Source organism: Colletotrichum tamarilloi, assembly GCF_030869305.1.
Source record: "Colletotrichum tamarilloi strain Tom-12 chromosome Unknown Scaffold_10.1, whole genome shotgun sequence".
Lineage (NCBI taxonomy): Eukaryota > Fungi > Ascomycota > Sordariomycetes > Glomerellales > Glomerellaceae > Colletotrichum > Colletotrichum tamarilloi.
In genome coordinates this window covers 317,413-335,488 of record NW_026849393.1, presented here as the reverse complement: position 1 = coordinate 335,488, position 18,076 = coordinate 317,413, and the positions used below count along the sequence as shown (strand labels likewise).

General features: G+C 53.9%; 10 protein-coding genes across 10 annotated transcripts; 5 read left to right on the top strand and 5 right to left on the bottom strand.

Moving 5' to 3' along the window:
* Positions 1–1,009: 1,009 nt before the first annotated feature.
* CTAM01_04265 (uncharacterized protein) lies at positions 1,010–2,370 on the bottom strand (the record flags this gene model as incomplete). The annotated part of the gene is made up of 2 exons (XM_060520295.1): positions 1,010–2,076; positions 2,133–2,370. The coding sequence occupies 2 exons, from the start codon at positions 2,368–2,370 to the stop codon at positions 1,010–1,012; spliced, it is 1,305 nt and encodes a 434-aa protein (XP_060384940.1).
* Positions 2,371–2,980: 610 nt separating this feature from the next.
* On the top strand, positions 2,981–3,712 carry CTAM01_04264 (actin lateral binding protein; the record flags this gene model as incomplete). Its single annotated transcript, XM_060520294.1, has 3 exons — positions 2,981–2,998; positions 3,111–3,415; positions 3,550–3,712. 3 exons carry the CDS (start codon positions 2,981–2,983, stop codon positions 3,710–3,712), a joined length of 486 nt encoding a protein of 161 aa, XP_060384939.1.
* Positions 3,713–4,053: 341 nt separating this feature from the next.
* Positions 4,054–4,831, bottom strand: CTAM01_04263 (nucleolar protein 12; the record flags this gene model as incomplete). Its single annotated transcript, XM_060520293.1, has 2 exons — positions 4,054–4,515; positions 4,616–4,831. The coding sequence occupies 2 exons, from the start codon at positions 4,829–4,831 to the stop codon at positions 4,054–4,056; spliced, it is 678 nt and encodes a 225-aa protein (XP_060384938.1).
* Positions 4,832–5,881: 1,050 nt separating this feature from the next.
* Positions 5,882–6,838, top strand: CTAM01_04262 (ER protein BIG1; the record flags this gene model as incomplete). The annotated part of the gene is made up of 3 exons (XM_060520292.1): positions 5,882–5,976; positions 6,051–6,640; positions 6,699–6,838. The coding sequence occupies 3 exons, from the start codon at positions 5,882–5,884 to the stop codon at positions 6,836–6,838; spliced, it is 825 nt and encodes a 274-aa protein (XP_060384937.1).
* A 424-nt stretch (positions 6,839–7,262) lies between these two features.
* On the bottom strand, positions 7,263–9,274 carry CTAM01_04261 (cyclophilin type peptidyl-prolyl cis-trans isomerase/CLD; the record flags this gene model as incomplete). The annotated part of the gene is made up of 6 exons (XM_060520291.1): positions 7,263–7,460; positions 7,625–7,796; positions 8,149–8,341; positions 8,533–8,684; positions 8,754–8,880; positions 8,950–9,274. 6 exons carry the CDS (start codon positions 9,272–9,274, stop codon positions 7,263–7,265), a joined length of 1,167 nt encoding a protein of 388 aa, XP_060384936.1.
* Positions 9,275–9,494: 220 nt separating this feature from the next.
* CTAM01_04260 (30S ribosomal protein S13p/S18e) lies at positions 9,495–10,286 on the top strand (the record flags this gene model as incomplete). The annotated part of the gene is made up of 3 exons (XM_060520290.1): positions 9,495–9,767; positions 9,844–9,888; positions 9,975–10,286. 3 exons carry the CDS (start codon positions 9,495–9,497, stop codon positions 10,284–10,286), a joined length of 630 nt encoding a protein of 209 aa, XP_060384935.1.
* A 255-nt stretch (positions 10,287–10,541) lies between these two features.
* CTAM01_04259 (membrane dipeptidase) lies at positions 10,542–12,086 on the bottom strand (the record flags this gene model as incomplete). The annotated part of the gene is made up of 4 exons (XM_060520289.1): positions 10,542–11,082; positions 11,140–11,512; positions 11,571–11,783; positions 11,846–12,086. The coding sequence occupies 4 exons, from the start codon at positions 12,084–12,086 to the stop codon at positions 10,542–10,544; spliced, it is 1,368 nt and encodes a 455-aa protein (XP_060384934.1).
* A 1,677-nt stretch (positions 12,087–13,763) lies between these two features.
* On the top strand, positions 13,764–14,340 carry CTAM01_04258 (uncharacterized protein; the record flags this gene model as incomplete). Its single annotated transcript, XM_060520288.1, has 3 exons — positions 13,764–13,882; positions 14,032–14,091; positions 14,142–14,340. 3 exons carry the CDS (start codon positions 13,764–13,766, stop codon positions 14,338–14,340), a joined length of 378 nt encoding a protein of 125 aa, XP_060384933.1.
* CTAM01_04257 (uncharacterized protein) lies at positions 14,138–14,527 on the bottom strand (the record flags this gene model as incomplete). The annotated part of the gene is made up of 1 exon (XM_060520287.1): positions 14,138–14,527. The coding sequence occupies one exon, from the start codon at positions 14,525–14,527 to the stop codon at positions 14,138–14,140; it is 390 nt and encodes a 129-aa protein (XP_060384932.1).
* A 364-nt stretch (positions 14,528–14,891) lies between these two features.
* Positions 14,892–17,659, top strand: CTAM01_04256 (uncharacterized protein; the record flags this gene model as incomplete). Its single annotated transcript, XM_060520286.1, has 4 exons — positions 14,892–14,937; positions 14,999–15,180; positions 15,239–16,685; positions 16,737–17,659. 4 exons carry the CDS (start codon positions 14,892–14,894, stop codon positions 17,657–17,659), a joined length of 2,598 nt encoding a protein of 865 aa, XP_060384931.1.
* Positions 17,660–18,076: the final 417 nt, after the last annotated feature.

Here is an 18,076-nt window from a genome sequence, read left to right as displayed (position 1 = left end):
CGGAGTCGCTGTTCACGCGACCGATGCGTAGCTAGCGACACGAGTGAATGGCAAGAGGCAGGAGTCCGACTGCGTCATTCAAGGAAGAATAGGTCCCAGTCGCAAAGGACTCAGAGTCGATGCGATCAACCAGCAGATTTGCAAACGAGGTCGGATGATTCGTGCGATGCGACTGACGGATATGAGGCTGGAGAAAATGTAGCAGTGAGGTCAGAAAGTTGGAGGTTGAAGAGTGTCCAAACCTTTCAGGGATGCGATTTAGCGGAGACCAGCCACGGAACAAGGCGAGGGAGCACCGTTACGCATGGATGCTCAGACGGGACCTGCGTGACGAGGACCGGTGTGAGAGCAAGTATTCCTCTGCAAATATTCGGTGCTGGGTACAGTCGGCAATTTGGGTGGGGATGAAGCTGCCTCTTCTGACAGCTGGCACCGGAGAGAGTCGCGTCGCCAGACCTTCCACTTTGCTCAATTTTCGCGTCTTGCTAGGCAAGGACGTGAAGGACAGGGGCACCGCATAAACTGTCCAGTTGCATCATGGCCGAGCCAATGGAGTAACTGATTAACCTCGTGCCAATCATTCCATCTTCCAATCACTGTGTCAGAGAGATACACTCCTTGTTTACACCATTTTTGAATGCTAATTCGAGAGGTTTGACAGGCCGCAAGCACCTGAGGACATGGAAGCCAGTCGAAATTTAGAACTGCAAATCAATCGACTCAAGTGATACATGCAGGCAGCTGTGGCTTGCTATGAGAGACAAAGCCTCTCCCTGGTGTGAATGATCCATGCTGGGTAATAAGTTATACAGAGTCAAACAAAGTAAATAAATACAGTCATTGTAAACCCTGGTCGCGAACACAGTCTTTGATCGCCCGTTTGACCTCGCGGGCATTGCATGTGGGCAACAATGCCAGCCAAAAAACGCCTCCAAGTCCCCAGCCGTCCTGCTGTTTTACAAACGAGGGTAATCATCTCCAAACGCCATCCATCAACATAGTTGAGCGATTAAAATGTCAACTTCATCTCAAATTCATCGTCTTCGAACTCTTCGTTTCGTGGACCCGCGCTGCCGATGCCATCATCTTCGTCATCCCCGGCGGGATCGAAGATGGATAGGAATTGGAGTTTGCCGAGCTCCTCGCTGTCGTTCCGGGCCTCCTGTCTATGCTTCTGAGGGGATGCGTCACGTCTCATAGTCATCTTTGGAGCTAGGGTCGTTTTCGCATCTGTCGAGACCGACCGAGCTGCAGCGGCGGATGCTGGGCGCCCGCTAACAAAGGAAGAGGCTGAGCGACCCTTTGTGTAGCCCAGTGTGTTTCTCGACACGGCTTCTCCCATGGCACTTTCAGCGACCGAAGACTTCGGGGCCACAGCAGGCCTGTTGGGTCTGGTCTTCGGAAGGATAGAAGAAATTGGTCTTCTGACCGTGGGCTTTTGCTCGACAACTTTCTTCTGTCTGATGGTGTTGCCGGTGGACATTGACAGAGCAGACGCAGCTCTTCTAGAGGTAATCGTGGGCGGGTACTTGGGAGCACCTCCAACCGCCTTTCTGGTGACGGCCGGGTTAGGAGCCGGGGCTGGTGCCTTTCGCTGAGAGATGGCGGAAGTCTCAGGAACGTCCGAGACGGACCAGTCCATTTCCTGAATGTCTCGGAGGATACGCTCGTCACTCTCCTTGAGAGCCTTCTGAAGCCTTTCCTGGTGCTGCCTGTCCTGAAGTCTGACTCCATCCTCGCCCATGGGGTTGTAGAAGTGGTTGTAGTATCCTTTGAACATGTTCTCGGGTTTGAGTCCCTCGAATGTTAGATCTCCCTTCGACAGGACATCCGACTCGTAAGGCAAGTCCTTGACGGTAGGAGGCGCGTACTCGACATCAGGCTCCTCGGCTGGACCAGCCTGATCGTTGCGGACTTCTAGCTTAAGAGGGCCGACACTAGGAGACCGCTGCTTCAGCTTCTTGGTCGTCGTAGGTTTCGTCTGCGTTTTCTCGCCATCCTTTCCTCCGGTGTTCTGGGTGGCTCTAGCCTTTGCATTGGTGGTCTTGTTTCCGAGAGGTGCACGAGCTCGTGTCTCTATCAAGGATGTTAGTCGCTTTTGATACCTCATATGACAGAATTGGAAGTGTTACCAGAAGGAGTGACGAGGTTCTGCTTCTTTGCCGTGAGTTGAATGTTTCCGTTGGCATTAGACTTGGCGGCGAGCACAGATTTGGCGCCTCCGACAGCGTTCTCGTCGTTGAGGGGAATTTTCAAGGGCGTCTTTGGGTACCGGGCTCCAGGGGTCTTGGGAGCCAGCTGCCCTTTCCCGGGAGCCAGACGAGCAGCTTGAGCTGCGTTGACCGCGTTCTCGTCACGAAGGGCCAGCATTTTGCATAGAGCCAGAGGGGTTGTTGATTCTGTCGTTGACTCGGCGTCTTCTTTGGTCGTGCTGGATCGTAATTGCGTGGTGCTGTATTGTCGTCATCAATCCCTTCACTTTGGAGTCTGTCATGGGTTGAAGAGACGATAGAGATCGTAAACGGACCCGTATGTTTGGGGCGTTGTTGTCGGGACAACGACGAAAGAAGCTCAGACCCTGCGGAAACCCCCGTACAAAGTTCACCTCTAGGCTCTACCGCAGTACCTAGGTGGGAAAGCAGTAAAGCACCGTGCCACAGCCTAACCCCACCTGACTGACCCCACTGCCCGCGTCTGAGCTAATCCGATTGCAGCTTCCTTCCAGCGTGTGAAGACCAGGCCTGTCTGGCTGCTGGCTGGCATGCTGAGGGTGGTCCGCCACAGGTCGCATGGAGCGGACTTGCATGTAGAGGGGCAGTTATTTCAACACCTCACACCCTTTCCTCCCGTTTCCATCCTCGACAGCTGCGATCCCACATCCACCGATCCCGTTCCCGTTCTCAACTTCAGCAACTCTCCTTATCGCAATCAACCTGCACCGACTCTACTACAACGTCAAAGCAACTCGCAGCTATTCATCATGGACCGTATCAAGGAGGTAAGTTTGCCATTTTGACTCTGGCTCCACCCGACTGCTACCGGCGGTCTGGAGGGGTAAGATATCCCCAATGTGTCGTGTCATCGATGCTGACAACGACGGTGTCAATCAGAAAATGAACCAGCTTCGTCTGGAGGCCGACGATAACGCCGCAAAGGTTGAGGAGCTCCAGACCAAGGTCAAGTCTCTAGAGCAGGAGAACCTGTCCAAGGAGCAGGAGATCACCTCCCTGCAGCACAAGAACGGTCTGCTCGAGGGCGAAGTCGAGAAGCTTGAGACTGCAGTTAAGGACTTCAAGAAGGCTGCCGACGAGAGCGCTGGCACCGGCACACAAAACGAGACTCTCCAGCGCAGACTCCAGCTCCTCGAGGAGGAGGCCGAGGAGGCGGACAAGACCCTTCGGGAAGCCAACGAGAAGTACGTTCTGGACCCTGTTTGCCGAATCGATGATACCCCCTTTTCACTCTCCGACCCCCATCGTGTTCATTAAAGCCCGCCCCACCGAACGACCGACCGATGCATTACTTATTACTTACACCGTCTTTTCACAGGCTCCGACAGACCGACGTCAAGGCCGGCCACTTCGAGCGCAAGGTCCAGGCTCTCGAGTCGGAGCGCGACCAGTGGGAGTCCAAGTACGAGGAGATGGCCAAGAAGTACGCGACGGTCCAGAAGGAGCTCGAGGACTTCCAGGCCGAGATTGGCAACATCTAAGGTCCTTGTTGCGCGTGTCATTTATGCAAGGCTTTTCTACATGATAGACTCCTGGCTTGGGACACTGTGTTGGCGATCTGACTTAGCTATCCCAACAAGCGGTGGAATGCAAATGACGGGACGGTTCGCGACCGAGTTATAGCAGCCTTATTTTTACTCCTTTTTTTGTAACCCCGGCCAACAAAGAGCTTTGTTCTGTCAGATGCCCCCCTGGTCTTTGTTCAACAGACACAGACATCATGGGAATCTACACATAACCACCTCGGACCACGCTGGGCGTGAGGCAACTCCTTGGGCAAGCAGCTGCAGCAACCAATGCGAGATATTATACCCTCCTTCAACTAATCTTTCTTGAACCTTGCCTTTTTGGCTTTTGCCTTCCTCGCTCCCAGTGACCTTTCTAATTTTGTTTCGTAGGTGAACTTCTTCTTCTGCTTCTTGGGCCACTCTTTCCGGCTCTTTGACTTTGCCGGCTGGTCAGATGCCTGCTTGTCCGCCTTGGATTCGTCTTGGCTGTCGTTCTCTTCCTCGTCGCCGTCTTGGTGGATCTTTTCGAGACCGTCCCGCGTCACGGATATGGCCTCGACCTTGACCGATGTGTAGCGGTCCTCGTCTATGTACTCATCCTCGTAGTCCACAATATCTGTCTGATCCTTGGCCGGCTCGTCGATGCCGTCCCACTCTTCGAAATCTGATCCGTTGATCTCCTGATTCCCATCCGAGTCTGCCTCCTGAGCCTCCTTGAGTAGAGCGCTCACGGCATTGACGTGGTCTTCGACTTCTCGTTGGCGCTCTTGTCTGGTCTGTGATAACACCATCAGTACATGCGACGAGCAAGTGCAGGCAGCAGCATGCGTGTGCGTATGCAAGGGGAGACGGAAGGGCCGCGGTTGCCTCACTCACCTGTTTGCGCATCTCAATCTTCTCCTCCCGCGCCTTGGAGGCTGCCTGCTCCTGTGCCCATTTCTGCCGCTGCAGCTTGCGCTTGTGGAAACCCGTGAGGTAGTCTTCCCGCGCATCGAAATCGAAGTTGACCTCCTCGATCGCCGATACCGCCTTTCTCTTCTTCGAGGGGGGCGCACTGAGCACGGATTTCTTGGGCCGGGGTTTGGCGAACATCGTGGCTGTTTGGTTGAATGTGTCGATGATGGGGACTGTTGACTGGCTCGCCGTGGTGGTTTTTTCTCTGGCGGCGGCGGCGCAGTGAAATTTTCTGGATCCGACTCCATTGGGGGGGTTTTTCTGGCAGCCTTGCAGGACCATGCCGCTGCAGCCTCTGTAAGGGCCCACTGACGCGGGCCAAGCCGAAGAGCTAAATGCGCTGGAACGGACTCCAGGTCTCGCCCGCTAGGCGTGCATCTGCCAGCGAAAGCAGCAGGTGACATCCCGAGGGGGCTTCACTGCATCATTCCTCGACTGCCGTGCATGCTGACATGCTGACATTTCCTCTGATGATTTCAAGGTTCATGAAGCTCCGCTCACGTCAATCTGCTGTTTGATACGGTCACGAATGTTCGGATGGTTACCTATGTCGTAACCCAGTAGTTCTCACAATTGTGTTTTGTTTATCGAAGGTCTGCGTACGGCCCGACTCGTGACTTTCTTGCCCGTCCCGATGAGAGTCTCTCGTAATTGTCCCTCGACGACGGCGAGCTGCTCAGTGCAGATATACCTTCTTGACATGCATGAACTCTTGAAGAGCCTCGAGGAGCCTTGAGGAGCCCGGGAGTGAGCTACACTATATCCATTAGAAATTGGAACGAGTGGTCATTCATATGCATTATGAATGTGGATTGTGTTGGAATGCCGATACCGCATTCCATGAGAATGTAGATCTTGAAGCATCAAAAGCTATAGGTGAGTACAACTGGCGGGCGTTTTGATGAATTAAGGCTGCACCGCAGGTGCATCGCTCTTGTAAAACGATATGCAGGGGCGGGGCAGGTAGTGACCTTGATGAAACTGACCTGAAGAGGCCTTGTTGGATCGCGATGGCAGAAATGTATTTAAGCGGGCGTGGGTGTAGTTGCTGATTACGTTGAGCTCGCATAGACGCATGTATCCAAGCTACGTCGTCTCTGGAGCTAATCCGCAGCATAACTCCTGGCAGCACGCCGAAGGTTAGCCATCGCATCCAAACGGGCAAGCTTTCAACCACAACAACCAGCCATGCGTCTATCAAGAACAGCAGGCCTCATGGCCTTGTGCGCCTCGGTGCAGGCCTTCACCGACTCGTCGCCCTTCATCATGCTCTCAACCGCTGAGTACGTTTCGACCTACCACCGAACCCTTCCATCCTCGTCATCGAACACTGCTAACATGCCTTTCTTCCCCTTAGGTTCGCGAAGTCCAACCCCGCTCAGCTTCAGACTCAGTCCCAGGTCGTCAAGACCGTTCAGGGTCTCCTCTCCTCCTGCCCGACAGACCGCTACCTTCTCGTCTCCCAGCCTAACGTCAACGCGGCCGACATCCGCAACCCGGCCAGCGGCGACTGCCAATCGCCCAACCTGTGCCGCGCCATCTCCGACAAGGACGCTCGCGGCGTCTACAGCGTCGCCGAGGTCGTCGGCGAGGTGCCCATCGGAAAACTGGCTGATTACATCAAGAAGTCGTGCGCGGGCAAGACGGTCGAGGTCGAGGAGGCCAGGCTCGCTGCCCTCGGACGGGGCGCGAGAGCCGCCACACTCGCCGACAACGACCACGCCCTGGGCCAGCGCCTCGAGAAGCTGCGCAAGGCGTCGGATTCGTACACCGTCATCTACCTCGCCAGCCCCTCGGAGCCCACCTACGAGGCCGAGTTCACCACCGAGCCTCTGCACGCGGAGCTCAAGCGCCACGAGGCGAGCCTGCGACACGTCAGGAGGGCCGACAACCAGACCGAGTGGAGCAAGCTGCCTCTTTTTGAAAAATACGTCTTCTTCTCCCCAGGTGAGTGATGGAGTCTCGTCGATTCGTGGTGCTATGAATGAGACTGACATGACCGTAGGCGTCTTCCACGCCATTATCGCCACTATTGTTCTCTTCAGCATTCTCGGTGTCGGTATCAGGGCTCTCGCCAGCCTCGAGATCCCGTACGGTGCTTTCGAGAAGGAGAACGGCCCTGCGGCTCACAAAAAGGCCCAGTAGATGTGTATCAAAATCGCCGCCAGGCATTTTTTTCCAGGAGTGCCTCCTTCAACAACCTGTGTATTTCATTTGAGAACGTCGGGAGTTATCGGCTGGCTTTTGACAGGCATGTTTCGTGTAAAGGCGGAGGAACCAATCGGCATGATACTTAGAGAGCACAGGAAAGGGGCCCTGTGGTCTGTAGAGACCAATGTAGTGTTTTTCTCGCAAATGGCATGAGATGTATTTCTATAACAAATGGACCTTTTTTCATCTTCCTCTGTTTGCCGCCCACCTCCCCTCCCCCCACAACAGAGAACCTTCATGCTTTGTTGTGAGAGGAGAAAAACGCCATGAACGCCTACTACAGCCTCGTCGGCCGTCTCAAATCAAAATTCTTCATCATCTCTCCAAGCTTGGTCCCCCATAATCGGAGCGTTGCCTCTTAGACCAAGTGACTCGGCAGCAAAAAGTTAGCGATGCCCTCGCGAATGGCGTACTCGTGTCCGCAGTTGCCGCAGACGAGCTTGCCCTCCATGATCTGCGTCTCCATGAGGAGGTGGTGCAGTTCCTTGAGCATCTTCTCGTCGCCCTCGAGTTGCTCTGCCGAGGGGGCCTCCGTGGGGAGTTCGGGGAAGCCCAGCTTTTAAGGTAACTAATTAGCAATCTGCACGTACATGAAACAAAAGAGATGGTGTAGTGGACGTATATGAGCTTGGATGATGTATAGAAAAAGACATCTTCAGACGGAAGACCAAAATATGAGGGAAAATACGATGTAAGATAAAGTATGAACGAGAGCCTTACCTCAGTTGCGTTCGTTCGCAGAGCGGCCCAGTCTAAGCGGGGCAGGACGTTGAAGAGAAGTTGGGGGTTGACCTCGATGTCGTCCTGCGCCAGCTCTGCGTCCTTGGGGTGGAGGGGGAACGAGGCCGCGGAGGACTTGCAGGCCTTGACCGCGCAGGTCAAAAAGTTGAGACTAAGCAGCTTCATATTTTTTCTCTTATTTTGTCTTCGGGGCGTCAGGTATGATCGGTTGTTCGCTATTCAAATGTAGAGGGGTGTCTGAGTTGAAATTTGGCCAGTACGGAATTTTTTTGGTACCCCACACGTGATGCGCTTTGGGATGGGTGCTTTACAGCTATTGGACTATGCTTTAAGAGAATGCAAGACGTATAGTATAGACAACATTTTCAACATCACGACAAATTGCACATTCGAATATAGTTGACAAATGCATGTGTTGGCCATTTCTTGTTAGCTGGCATTTGTTGTCTTGTATTTCCTGAGCCAAGTCGATGCCCGCTTCCCCCTGTCAAATCCCCCTTTACGCCATAGTCTTCTCGTAGCCGACATCTCTTGCGGCCCTGGACTTGCTGAACTTGATGTAGGCGACGATCGCAGCAACAACAACACCACCGAAGAGACCCTTCTGGATTAGGGACCAGCCCTCGCCGGAGCCCACCTCCAGCGGCGTATCCTCGTTGGAGTAGCCTGACGCCCACTCGCTAGTGCCGTATTCGCCTGCAACGAGGGGGGCGTAGCCATCAGCAAACCAAGTACGTTTTTGTGTGTTGTTTCATCAATTTCGGGAGGTCATCAGCGGGAAGAGTCAAGGTGGAATGGTGTAAAAAGTGTCGGGTTGATGATAAAACGAGGAGACAGCGAGGGACGACGGGTTGTCACAGTACGTGCTCAGAGTTCCACGTGGATACCTTCAGGGGGCACCTCCAGCTCTCCGCTCTTTGCGATCTTGATCGTCTTGGCGGGGCGGTCGCCGGGCTGGGTCTGGGCCTGCTCGATCTTCTCGACGACGTCGAAGCCCTCGAGGACCTCGCCGAAGACGACGTGACGGCCATCGAGCCAACTGTGATTGTAGAGTTAGCGCAACTTCGTGGGTATGGAATGTTTGTAGTTGTCGGCGAGGTGTGCTTACGAGGTGATGACGGTGGTGATGAAGAACTGGGAGCCGTTGGTGTCCTTGCCGGCGTTGGCCATGGACAGGAGACCCTTCTTGGAGTGCTTAAGCTTGAAGTTCTCATCGGGGAACTTCTCGCCGTAGACTGTGGAGTTTCCATATCGTCAGTCATCACGCAGAACTGTGAAAGCGGTTTGGATTGAGAACAACTCACTGGACTTGCCACCAGTGCCATCGCCCTTGGTGAAGTCACCACCCTGGATCATGAACTGCTTGATAACGCGGTGGAAGGTGGAGCCCTCGTAGCCGAAGCCCTTCTCGCCGGTGGCGAGAGCGCGGAAGTTCTCAGCGGTCTTGGGGACAGTCTTTCCGTACAGACCCATGGTGATGCGGCCGAGGGGCTCATCGCCGTGGGTGATGTCGAAGTAGACCTTGTGGGTGATCTTGGGGCCCTTGGCAGCCTCAGCGGTCTGCGCGAAGAAGGCCAGAGCCACTCCGGCGAGGAGGAGGGCAGAGACGAGTCTCTGAATGCTGAACATGATGGACACTGGGCACTGAACTCGATCAATTGGGGAAAGAAATTCAGATTCTGTGGATGCAAGTAAGAACCGTCTGGGAAGGGAGGAGAGGTTATCGCCAGAAGGGACAGTGTGTTAAATAGAGGGACCCTCGGAACCGTAGAGCTACGTTTCAAACTCCCCTCTCTGAAGCACGCGAATGAGGAAGTCGAGCTCGGACCCTGGTCGCCGCAACTGCCCAATGGGGGGAGGCAATCCGTGGAAGTGGATGCGTCCATGGCATAAAGGGTCGCCTTCTGGGCGGATCAGTGCTATCAATGCACCCGGGCAGCCACTGGTGTCACTAGACTACGTGCAGCACCTGCCACCGCCGCGTTACAATTGGATCCACTATTTTCCGGCGCCGACTCTCCGTGAGTGCATCGATGATTTCGAAGTCTCGCGATCCCATCATCAATTGCAGGCACCGGATCAGCCTGCGGCGACGATAGTGACGCTCTTTTCGAGGACTCAGGTTTTAAATTGAAGAAAATGGTAAGATGGATATCTCATGACAGACACTGGAGCGGCAACTGACTGACCCTCTACAGGTTTTCATTCTAGGAGTCAACTTTTCCGAGCAAAAGCTCGTGAAGGTACGGCATCCCCTTCGCCTGCGAACGATAACGACCCAGCTGTAACACCACATACGACGATGCTAACGATATTATTCTCTTTATAGAAGGCGCTTGAGTCTTTCTTCGCTCTCGGGCCAACCACATCATCCCGCATTTTGGCCAAATACTCCATCTCCCCCATGTCCAAAGTCGGCGCTCTGCCACCGAAAACCGTCACGGCTCTTACGGCAGAGTTATCGACAATGACGATAGAAAGCGATGCGCGGAAGATCATTCAACAGAACGTCATGAGACTAAAGGATATGGGAAGTTACCGGGGAAGAAGACACGCCATGAACCTCCCCGTGAGAGGACAGCGGACGAGGACCCAGATCGAGTCGGCCAGGAAGCACAATTCTGCGAACAGACGATGGTAAACGCCCTTTGTGGTGGCTGTCGACTGGGTATTTGGAGAGCGAATGGGTTAGATTTTGAGGTGGTGCTCATTGCATGACCACCGAATGTACAACATAGATGGGTCTGTGGTGTGCCCAAACATGTATGACTATGAAAAACTATACCACTTGTACCATCAATTCCGGTTCCAATTTCACCATTGTCTTAGATACGCACAGGAGCGAAAGTTTGAGGCATCTATGAACCCATTGATACTGATTCCAGCGCACTGCCCCCTACCACTTCGGGCTTGCGATATCATCCTCAAGAACAGGCTGGCCATCCTTTTGCAGCTTCTCGGCAACAGCCTCAACCTCCTTCCAGACGCGAAGAACATTTCCGCCAACGACCTTTGCCACGTCCTCGTCACTCAAACCCTGCCTCAGCAGCTCGGCAACAAGGCCTGGGTACTTGGACACGTCCTCCAGACCCTTGGGCACCGACGCAATCCCGTCAAAGTCGGAGCCGAAACCGACGTGGTCGAAACCGATAAGGTTGCCAATATGCAGGACATGCCTGACGACCTGGTCAAGCGTGGCGTTGGCGGGGACGTAGGTGGGCAGACCGTTCTCGTTGCCGGAGTCGACGCAGGAGATGAAGTCAGGCGCAAAGTTGACCATGACAACCGCGTTGCGCTCCTTGACGAGCTTCAGAACGTCATCCTTGACGTTGCGGGGGTGCGGGCAGACGCTGAATGCGGAGCTATGGCTGTAGATAACAGGCGCCTTACTGCCTTCCCAGTCCTTGCCCCCGAGGACATCAATCTGTGTCTCGGCGCTGTAAGAAATGTTAGAAACCATCCTTTGTAGGGATCAACGGGTCCTCGAAACCTACCTTGTATGGGAGAGGTCGACAATCAACCCGACACGGTTCATCTCGTGAATGAGACGGCGACCGGCAGGGCTCAACCCGTGCCACAGAGGCTCTGCCTTGCGCAGAGGGCTTTCGAGCAGCGCGGCGTCGGCGAACTTGTTGTGGCAGTTGTGGGTGAGGGTCGAGTAGCGGACACCCAGGGCATGGTAGCGTCGGAGATTGGCGACAGAGTTGCCGATTTGATGCAGACCCTCGACGCCCAGAGGGGAGATGAGCTGGCCCTTCTCCCATGCCTCCAAAGCGGCGCCGCTGTTCGCGCTTGAGGAGAAGTCCTTGGGATAGGAGTCCTTGATGCGGGTCATGAGATCGATTTGGTCAAGAGTCCACTGGACGCCTACGATCACAGGTGTTAGAGTTATAAATTCCAGATCACTCAAACGGTCAAGACTTACTCTCAGCATAGTTCTCATCGGAAAAGTCGCTGCCATTAGCGGGGCAAGGAGTGTAAACGCTCCAGAAAGCACCGCCGTTCTGACCCTTGCGAAGCCTGGGCAGATCAACGTGGCCAACAAGACCACCGTTCTCAAAGGGCTCAGTGAAGTTCTTCTCGTAGATGTGGTTGTTGAAGAATCCTCGGACGAGAATAGGGAGGTCATTGTGGCCATCTACGATGACGGTCGGTCAGCACTTCTCATCGTGTCGTACAGAATGCACAGGGTGGTCGTACCTATCAATGGAGTATGAGATAGAATATTGTGAGCCCTCTCCTCGACGGTAAGGGGCACGCCCCATGGCTTTCTCATTTGATGATAGCATGACTTCATAGGACGGACACCAAAGGTTAGTGTCACGAGCCACAGGGCGAAACAAGCAACAACGGCTTTCTTTGCAGGAGACGGAGTCTTGCGAGGAGGCAACTGGGCCTCATCGCCAGTCTCGTCACACATGAACTGTTTCTTTTCATCCATGGCGTTGGGTGCGACCTGGGTGACTAGCAATCTTAGGTCTGTGTCTCACGGCTATGTTATTCGTCAGCGCTGCTTGCTTCATTACACCATCATAAGTGCGAATAACGAGTTGGCGATGTCATATGAACCCAGACAACTTACTATCAATAGGGTGTCTGAAGACCGCCTCAAAAGGAGATACTGCCTTGTTGTGAAAGTCAATGATCCTTCACAGAGGGAAGCCGAGGGGTTCAGACTCCAGGCATGTTCCAATACATTTGGTTGATTAGGAATCACGTCACAGAGTGCCCGGGGTCAAAGCTCCGAGCTGCGATTGCGTGAGACTCTTATCTGCGAGTTGATCCCGGCGATAAGGGACCGTTTGGGAAGCTCCCAAAATCCTATCTGAGGACTTAGTTAAGTTTGGACACGTTTGTGAGAATTTCTCATAGTCCCAATAGCAACGTTCATTAAGATTTCATACTTTTATAGATACTGACAAGTCATGGATTGATTTGCAGCCTGGTCATATTACATTCTACAGTTCCTGATAGATCCAGTTGACTTAGTACGAATACCTTAGCCCGAGCTTCAGCAAGCCGTGCGAAAGTCAGCCTAGAATTGTCGCAAGTTCTTGCGTAGCGTGAATTAAGGCCCAAACGATATTGTTTTCTCGAGAAAGTGTTCTCTTGAGATCTCTTGAGTCTACAATGAAATACATGGTTGCATAGTTGGACAGATGATTTTTCTTACTTTAGGACAGAGCATCAAAATCCGAAAGTAGGGGCAAGCACTGACTAGGTACATACACTAGAGTGGGCTTGTGGATTAGAATTTCGGGAACGGACCTCATAGACGGGAAGCTCCCAGTCATGACTTTACAACTTCGGATGATGGCTGGCTCTTGCGTTCAGTTGAGCCTTCCCCAGCCAACTCAGCGATGGAACGATTCCCATGTGCTGGGCTGGGTGGGTATTGCCTGACAGACAAGATTACGGACTGTATGGGGCAATCGTTGGGTTTCGTCTTCGCTAGTACATCCTGCGTACATAGGCCGCAGACCAGCCCTTGGTAATTATTAACAACGGCCTTTTGTCGTCTGGGGAACCGTCCCAGTGGCAACGAGGGTTCTCAGGGGTTAGAGGAAGGGGCTTGGTGATCGGCGACAATTCTCTTCAGTTTCAACTTACGGTGGCAGTGGTCCATGGAAAGTCTCGTTCAACAACAAAGAAGTGAACAAAGACAATAACCAATTTTGACGTCTTCAGAAACATTCCCTCTGGATAGTGACGAGGAAACCTTATCCCGGACTGCATAAATTGTGAAGATGATGCTTAATACGGCGCCAAATTGGCGGCGGCAACTGGTTTGGGAGGTCAGCCCTGTGAGAAGGGGGCTGAGAACGTCTTTGGGGTTCGCTTCGCAAGTGAGTGAATGAGCCGAGTCTCTCCAGTCCAGCTGGGAATAGCCCCATCGTTCTGCAACAGAGACGAATGCAGGGGGTTCACACAAGCTGTCCTTGCCCTGACATCGGTAGCTTTCTGCTTTGCTTCTGCTTGGCTGCCTCATTCAGGGTCATTTGCTTTGAATGGAGCATAACGGGGGGCAATTGGGGCCCTGACCAGTCACACACTGGGAAAGGAGATGAGTGGGGATCGGGCAGTGGCTGGAGCATGATGTATGTATTTTTGGCTTCAGATGGCTCCTCCCATCATCATCGGCTTTTCAGCCAAGGTCCCAACTCCCCAGGCCTATCCGAGTCGCCCAGTGAGGCCGGCTAAGGGTCTGCCGCCTGAGGGGCCAGCTTTCGTTCGATCGTTCGTCATGAGGCAGGGGGGCCAATGGAATGGAATGCCACGTCTCCAAGTTCAAACTTGAAGGACCAAGGCAAGGCACGCAAGCAAGGCCCCAATGACCGTTGCCATTGCAGCATTGCTAGACTGCTTTACGGATAGTGTCTCTGTAGCCCCGGTTCGTCGGGCAGATTGTTGGCAGTGGCAGAGGAGGAGCCCTCCAAGGGCATGAGGTATGCGTACCTACAGCAGGAGAATACCATGCTGCTGACCTTTGATCTAGGTTGATGCCGTGTGATGCCGTGTCACCGGGTTGGCTGCAGGAGGTGGATGATGAAGTGGGAAGAGGTGCCGCACGTCGTAAAGCTTCACTGATGGCCCTGCGGAGACCGAGGGACGCACAGCTGGACGCACAGTACGGATCCAGGTTCCTATTCCTAGCAATCTGGAAGCAGCAGGAGCCAGGAGGAAGGAATAGGTAGAGCATTGAGAGCAAAGCAAAGCAGCAGCAGGTGGAAGCAGCTTCTCCTTCCATCCTTTCTGCCCCCCCAACCTGAGGTGCATTTCAACCTTGAACCTTGAACCTGTCAGCAACCACTGACCACCAGCACCTTCACTCCAAAGCCTTTTACATTTCTGCTCTCCAAAATTTCCTCCTCCAACTGGCATGTGCCCCTGACAAAGGACGACGACAACGAACACTACAGCATCTTGCTTCTACTTCACCTTCCTGCACCTGTCTCTTTTATCTCTCGTTTTGTTTGTTGCCGGCCGTCTTTTCCAAGAACAGCCTGCACTGCCGAGTCAATCGCGGCTGACGTATTCCTTCGCTTCTCGCAACCGACAGAAAAGCGTCTCTAATCTCGAGCCGAAAATACCAACCCATCTTTCCCTCCCACCTCCCGCCTCCTGCATAACGACTAAACGAAACATTTCTCGCCGCCTCCTTTTCTCTCTGCCCGCCAAACTTTTCAGCCTCAACCCGTATCAACACAGCATCATCGTCCGCGACAAGTAGGAGCTTTTAGGCATCATGCCGGGCTTCGAAGATTCCTTTTGGTCCAGCGACTATGCTGCAGGTAAGTCAACTGAATGCGCTACTGCAACCCCTCGCGCTTTGGCTAAGCATCTCCGCGCTAGGACTCGGCGTCCTCTTCAGCAAGTTGCAGCAAGGTGTCCAAGAAAACCGACAAGTCCTGACTGTCGCTCGAATGCGTGCCGAAGCCGAGGAGATTTACAGTCAGCGACTAGGAGATATTGCACCAAACGCAGACAAAGTCCAGGGCGGCTTCTCAAAAGACGATGGTGCCAGCGTTCGCAAGGTTCGCATAACGTCCCCACCGAGAGCTTTCCCGAGGCTCGTGCTAACCTTCATCACAGGCCTTCGATGGTGTTCGGACTGAGATGGAAGAGGGCGCCAAAAACCACAAGAAGATTGCTCAGAACATTCGGGACTTGGTCGTCAACCCTTTCTCGCGCTGGTGCGATGCCCACGAGTCGCGCATCCAGGACTCTCAGGATGAGCTGCAAGCTCGCATCAAGGCGCACGACAGGCAGGCCGAGTTGGTCAAGAAGCTGAGGAGCACCTACTTCAACAAGTGCCGACTGGTTGAGGATATCGAGGAGGAAACCAAGCTGGCCTTCCAGGACCCCGAGAACAGCCCGAAGAACAACATTCCCGAGATCAAGGTCTCCGAAAACAAGGAGCCCGAGCTTCACCCCCAAGAAGACGACGACGAGCCCATCGAGATCGGCGACGAGATCTACCAGCCCGAGCAAGTCAAGAAGATCCTGGCGCACATGCTGAACACCATCAAGCTCGGGGAGACCAAGGTGCCCATTCTGGGAACCTACCAGAACACATCGGCTGGCTCAGACATTGTCGAGTACCTGCAGAGGCACATGAACACGACGAGCGTCAGCTATGCCGAGAGAATTGGACAGGACCTCATCTCGAACGGATACTTGAGATTGATTGGCAACGTTGGCAGCACTTTCGCCAACAGCTCCAAGATGTTCTACCAGTGGCGTCCCAAGGCTTTCAAACTGTCCGGTATCCCCGATAAGAAGTCGCCTCTTGGTCGCACATTTTCCCTTCCTGCATCCGAGTCGTCGGATTCACCCGTGGTCGGAACCGTCAGCGAATACCTCGCCAACTGGAACGTCCTTAACAACCAACACCCCAACGAGACCCCACCGGAGCGATTGCGCCGTGAGGCCAGGGAAGCCGACGACAAGTACAAGGGTGGCGTGCGCAAGTTGGACGAGATGCGCTGCGATCTGGAGGAGACCATCTTCATTCACCTCCGCTTCCTGGAGCGCTGCGAGCTGGACCGTCTCAAGGCCATCAAGACTGTTATCCTGGACTTTTCTGGTACCATCAGCAACGTCATTCCAAGCATGCAATCTGCTGTGGACCACATGATGCTTTTCCAGGAGACCGTCCAGCCTCTAGGGGACCTCAGATACCTACTAGAGAACTACCGGACCGGTAGCTTCATTCCCAAGGTGGTGGTGTACGAGAACTACTACAATAAGGTCGACGAGCAGACATTCGGAGTGGATCTCGAGGCAAGAGCGCGCGCGGATAAGAAGCGAGTGCCTATCATTGTCACCACCATTCTGACCTACCTCGATAACCACTACCCTGACCTTGAAGGTGACGAGGCCAGAAGGAATGTGTGGCTAGTCGATGTTCCACTCCAGCAGATTCACAAGCTCCGTGGCAAGCTGAATGACGGCAAGCCCGCAGCGGCCGAAGTTTTTGATGAGTTCGATATCCCAACTGTTGCGGCGCTGCTTAAGCTGTATCTCCTTGAACTGCCTGGTAAGAAAATCCCCACAGTTTTGCAGAAGCCATGTACTAACAATATTATAGACTCCCTCGTTTCCTCCCACGTTTACGAGATTGTCAGAACAATCTACCAGACTCAAACCCAGGAAGACGATTCTGCTCGCGTGCCTGTGCTGCAACAGACGCTTTCGCAAATGCGTCTTACTAATATCGCAACACTCGACGCCTGTATGAACCACTTCACCCGCCTAATCGACCTTACCTCGGCTGATGAGACTTATATCGCGTCTTTGGCCACGGGCATTGCGCCCTGCATCTTGCGTCCTCGCACGGAAACCTCCTTAACTATGGAAGAGAAGCATGCTTACAGACTCGTTCGTGACCTCTTCAACAACAAAGACGCCATCTTCAGCGAACTCAAGCGTATGTCTACTGCTGGCCATGGCGGATCGATCAGAGACAACAATCGCCCCCGCGCAATCAGCACCGACGAGAGCAACCGGAGAGCCAACATGGAAGAGCGGAATAGAGCTCTGCTCGAGAAGGCCGCCGGCAGCCGTGGTCGCGCAACAAGCCCTGCGCCCAGCCCTCGTGGCCACAGACGTGACCGCAGCACGGGTGGCCCTGAGACTCGCTTCCCGATCCAGACAAGCCCACCTGCGTCGGCAGTCGACCGTCACCGCTCTAGCTTGGGCAGCGTTGTTGGAGCCAAGAGATCCAGTCTCGAGGTTCCCGGTAGCGAAACCAGCTCGCCAAAGGAGACGACAACCAATGGATCGGCTGCGGCGCCTGCGCCTGCAGCGGAGGGAGTCGCGGCCAGAATCAAGGCTCTGGAATCGCCTGTTGAAAAGCGTAACAGCCTGGGACGTAGCAGTGTTCGATACTCTCTGGACCGACACGTGGCAGCCGCACCCAGCGCAGGAACAGACAGCGGCCCGTCGACTCCTCGCGATTCCCTCACCGCGCCCCGCGGAGTGACGCTCGAGGACAAGCCCATGGATGACTGAAGCAAGCGTGTTTAAGCCGTGCCTCCTTGTTCTTCATGGCCATGAGATTTTCCTTTCTTTTTCTTTTCTTAATGTCTATTTTCTTCAAACCAAACTACACCCCTTTTGTTGTGTGACGTGTGGACGGACGCTGGAAGGACTTATGTGCTACGGACGGCGGGTTTGCGGGGCAACATAAAAAAAGGGGAATTCCACTTTTTGGCTGGTTTTGATTTTTCCTTTTTGGCGGTTTGAAACGCGAAACGACGGTGACGTTTGGGGAAGCGATTCCCTCGGTGTCCCCTTTGTATCATGTCTGTACGTAAACAAAACCCACGAGAAGAGAGAAGGAAGAGGATGATGAGAGAAAGACGGACCCGACTGAAAGTGCCGGGGAAGGAGGAGCAGAGAGCCGGGAGTTGTCGATAAGAGAAGAGG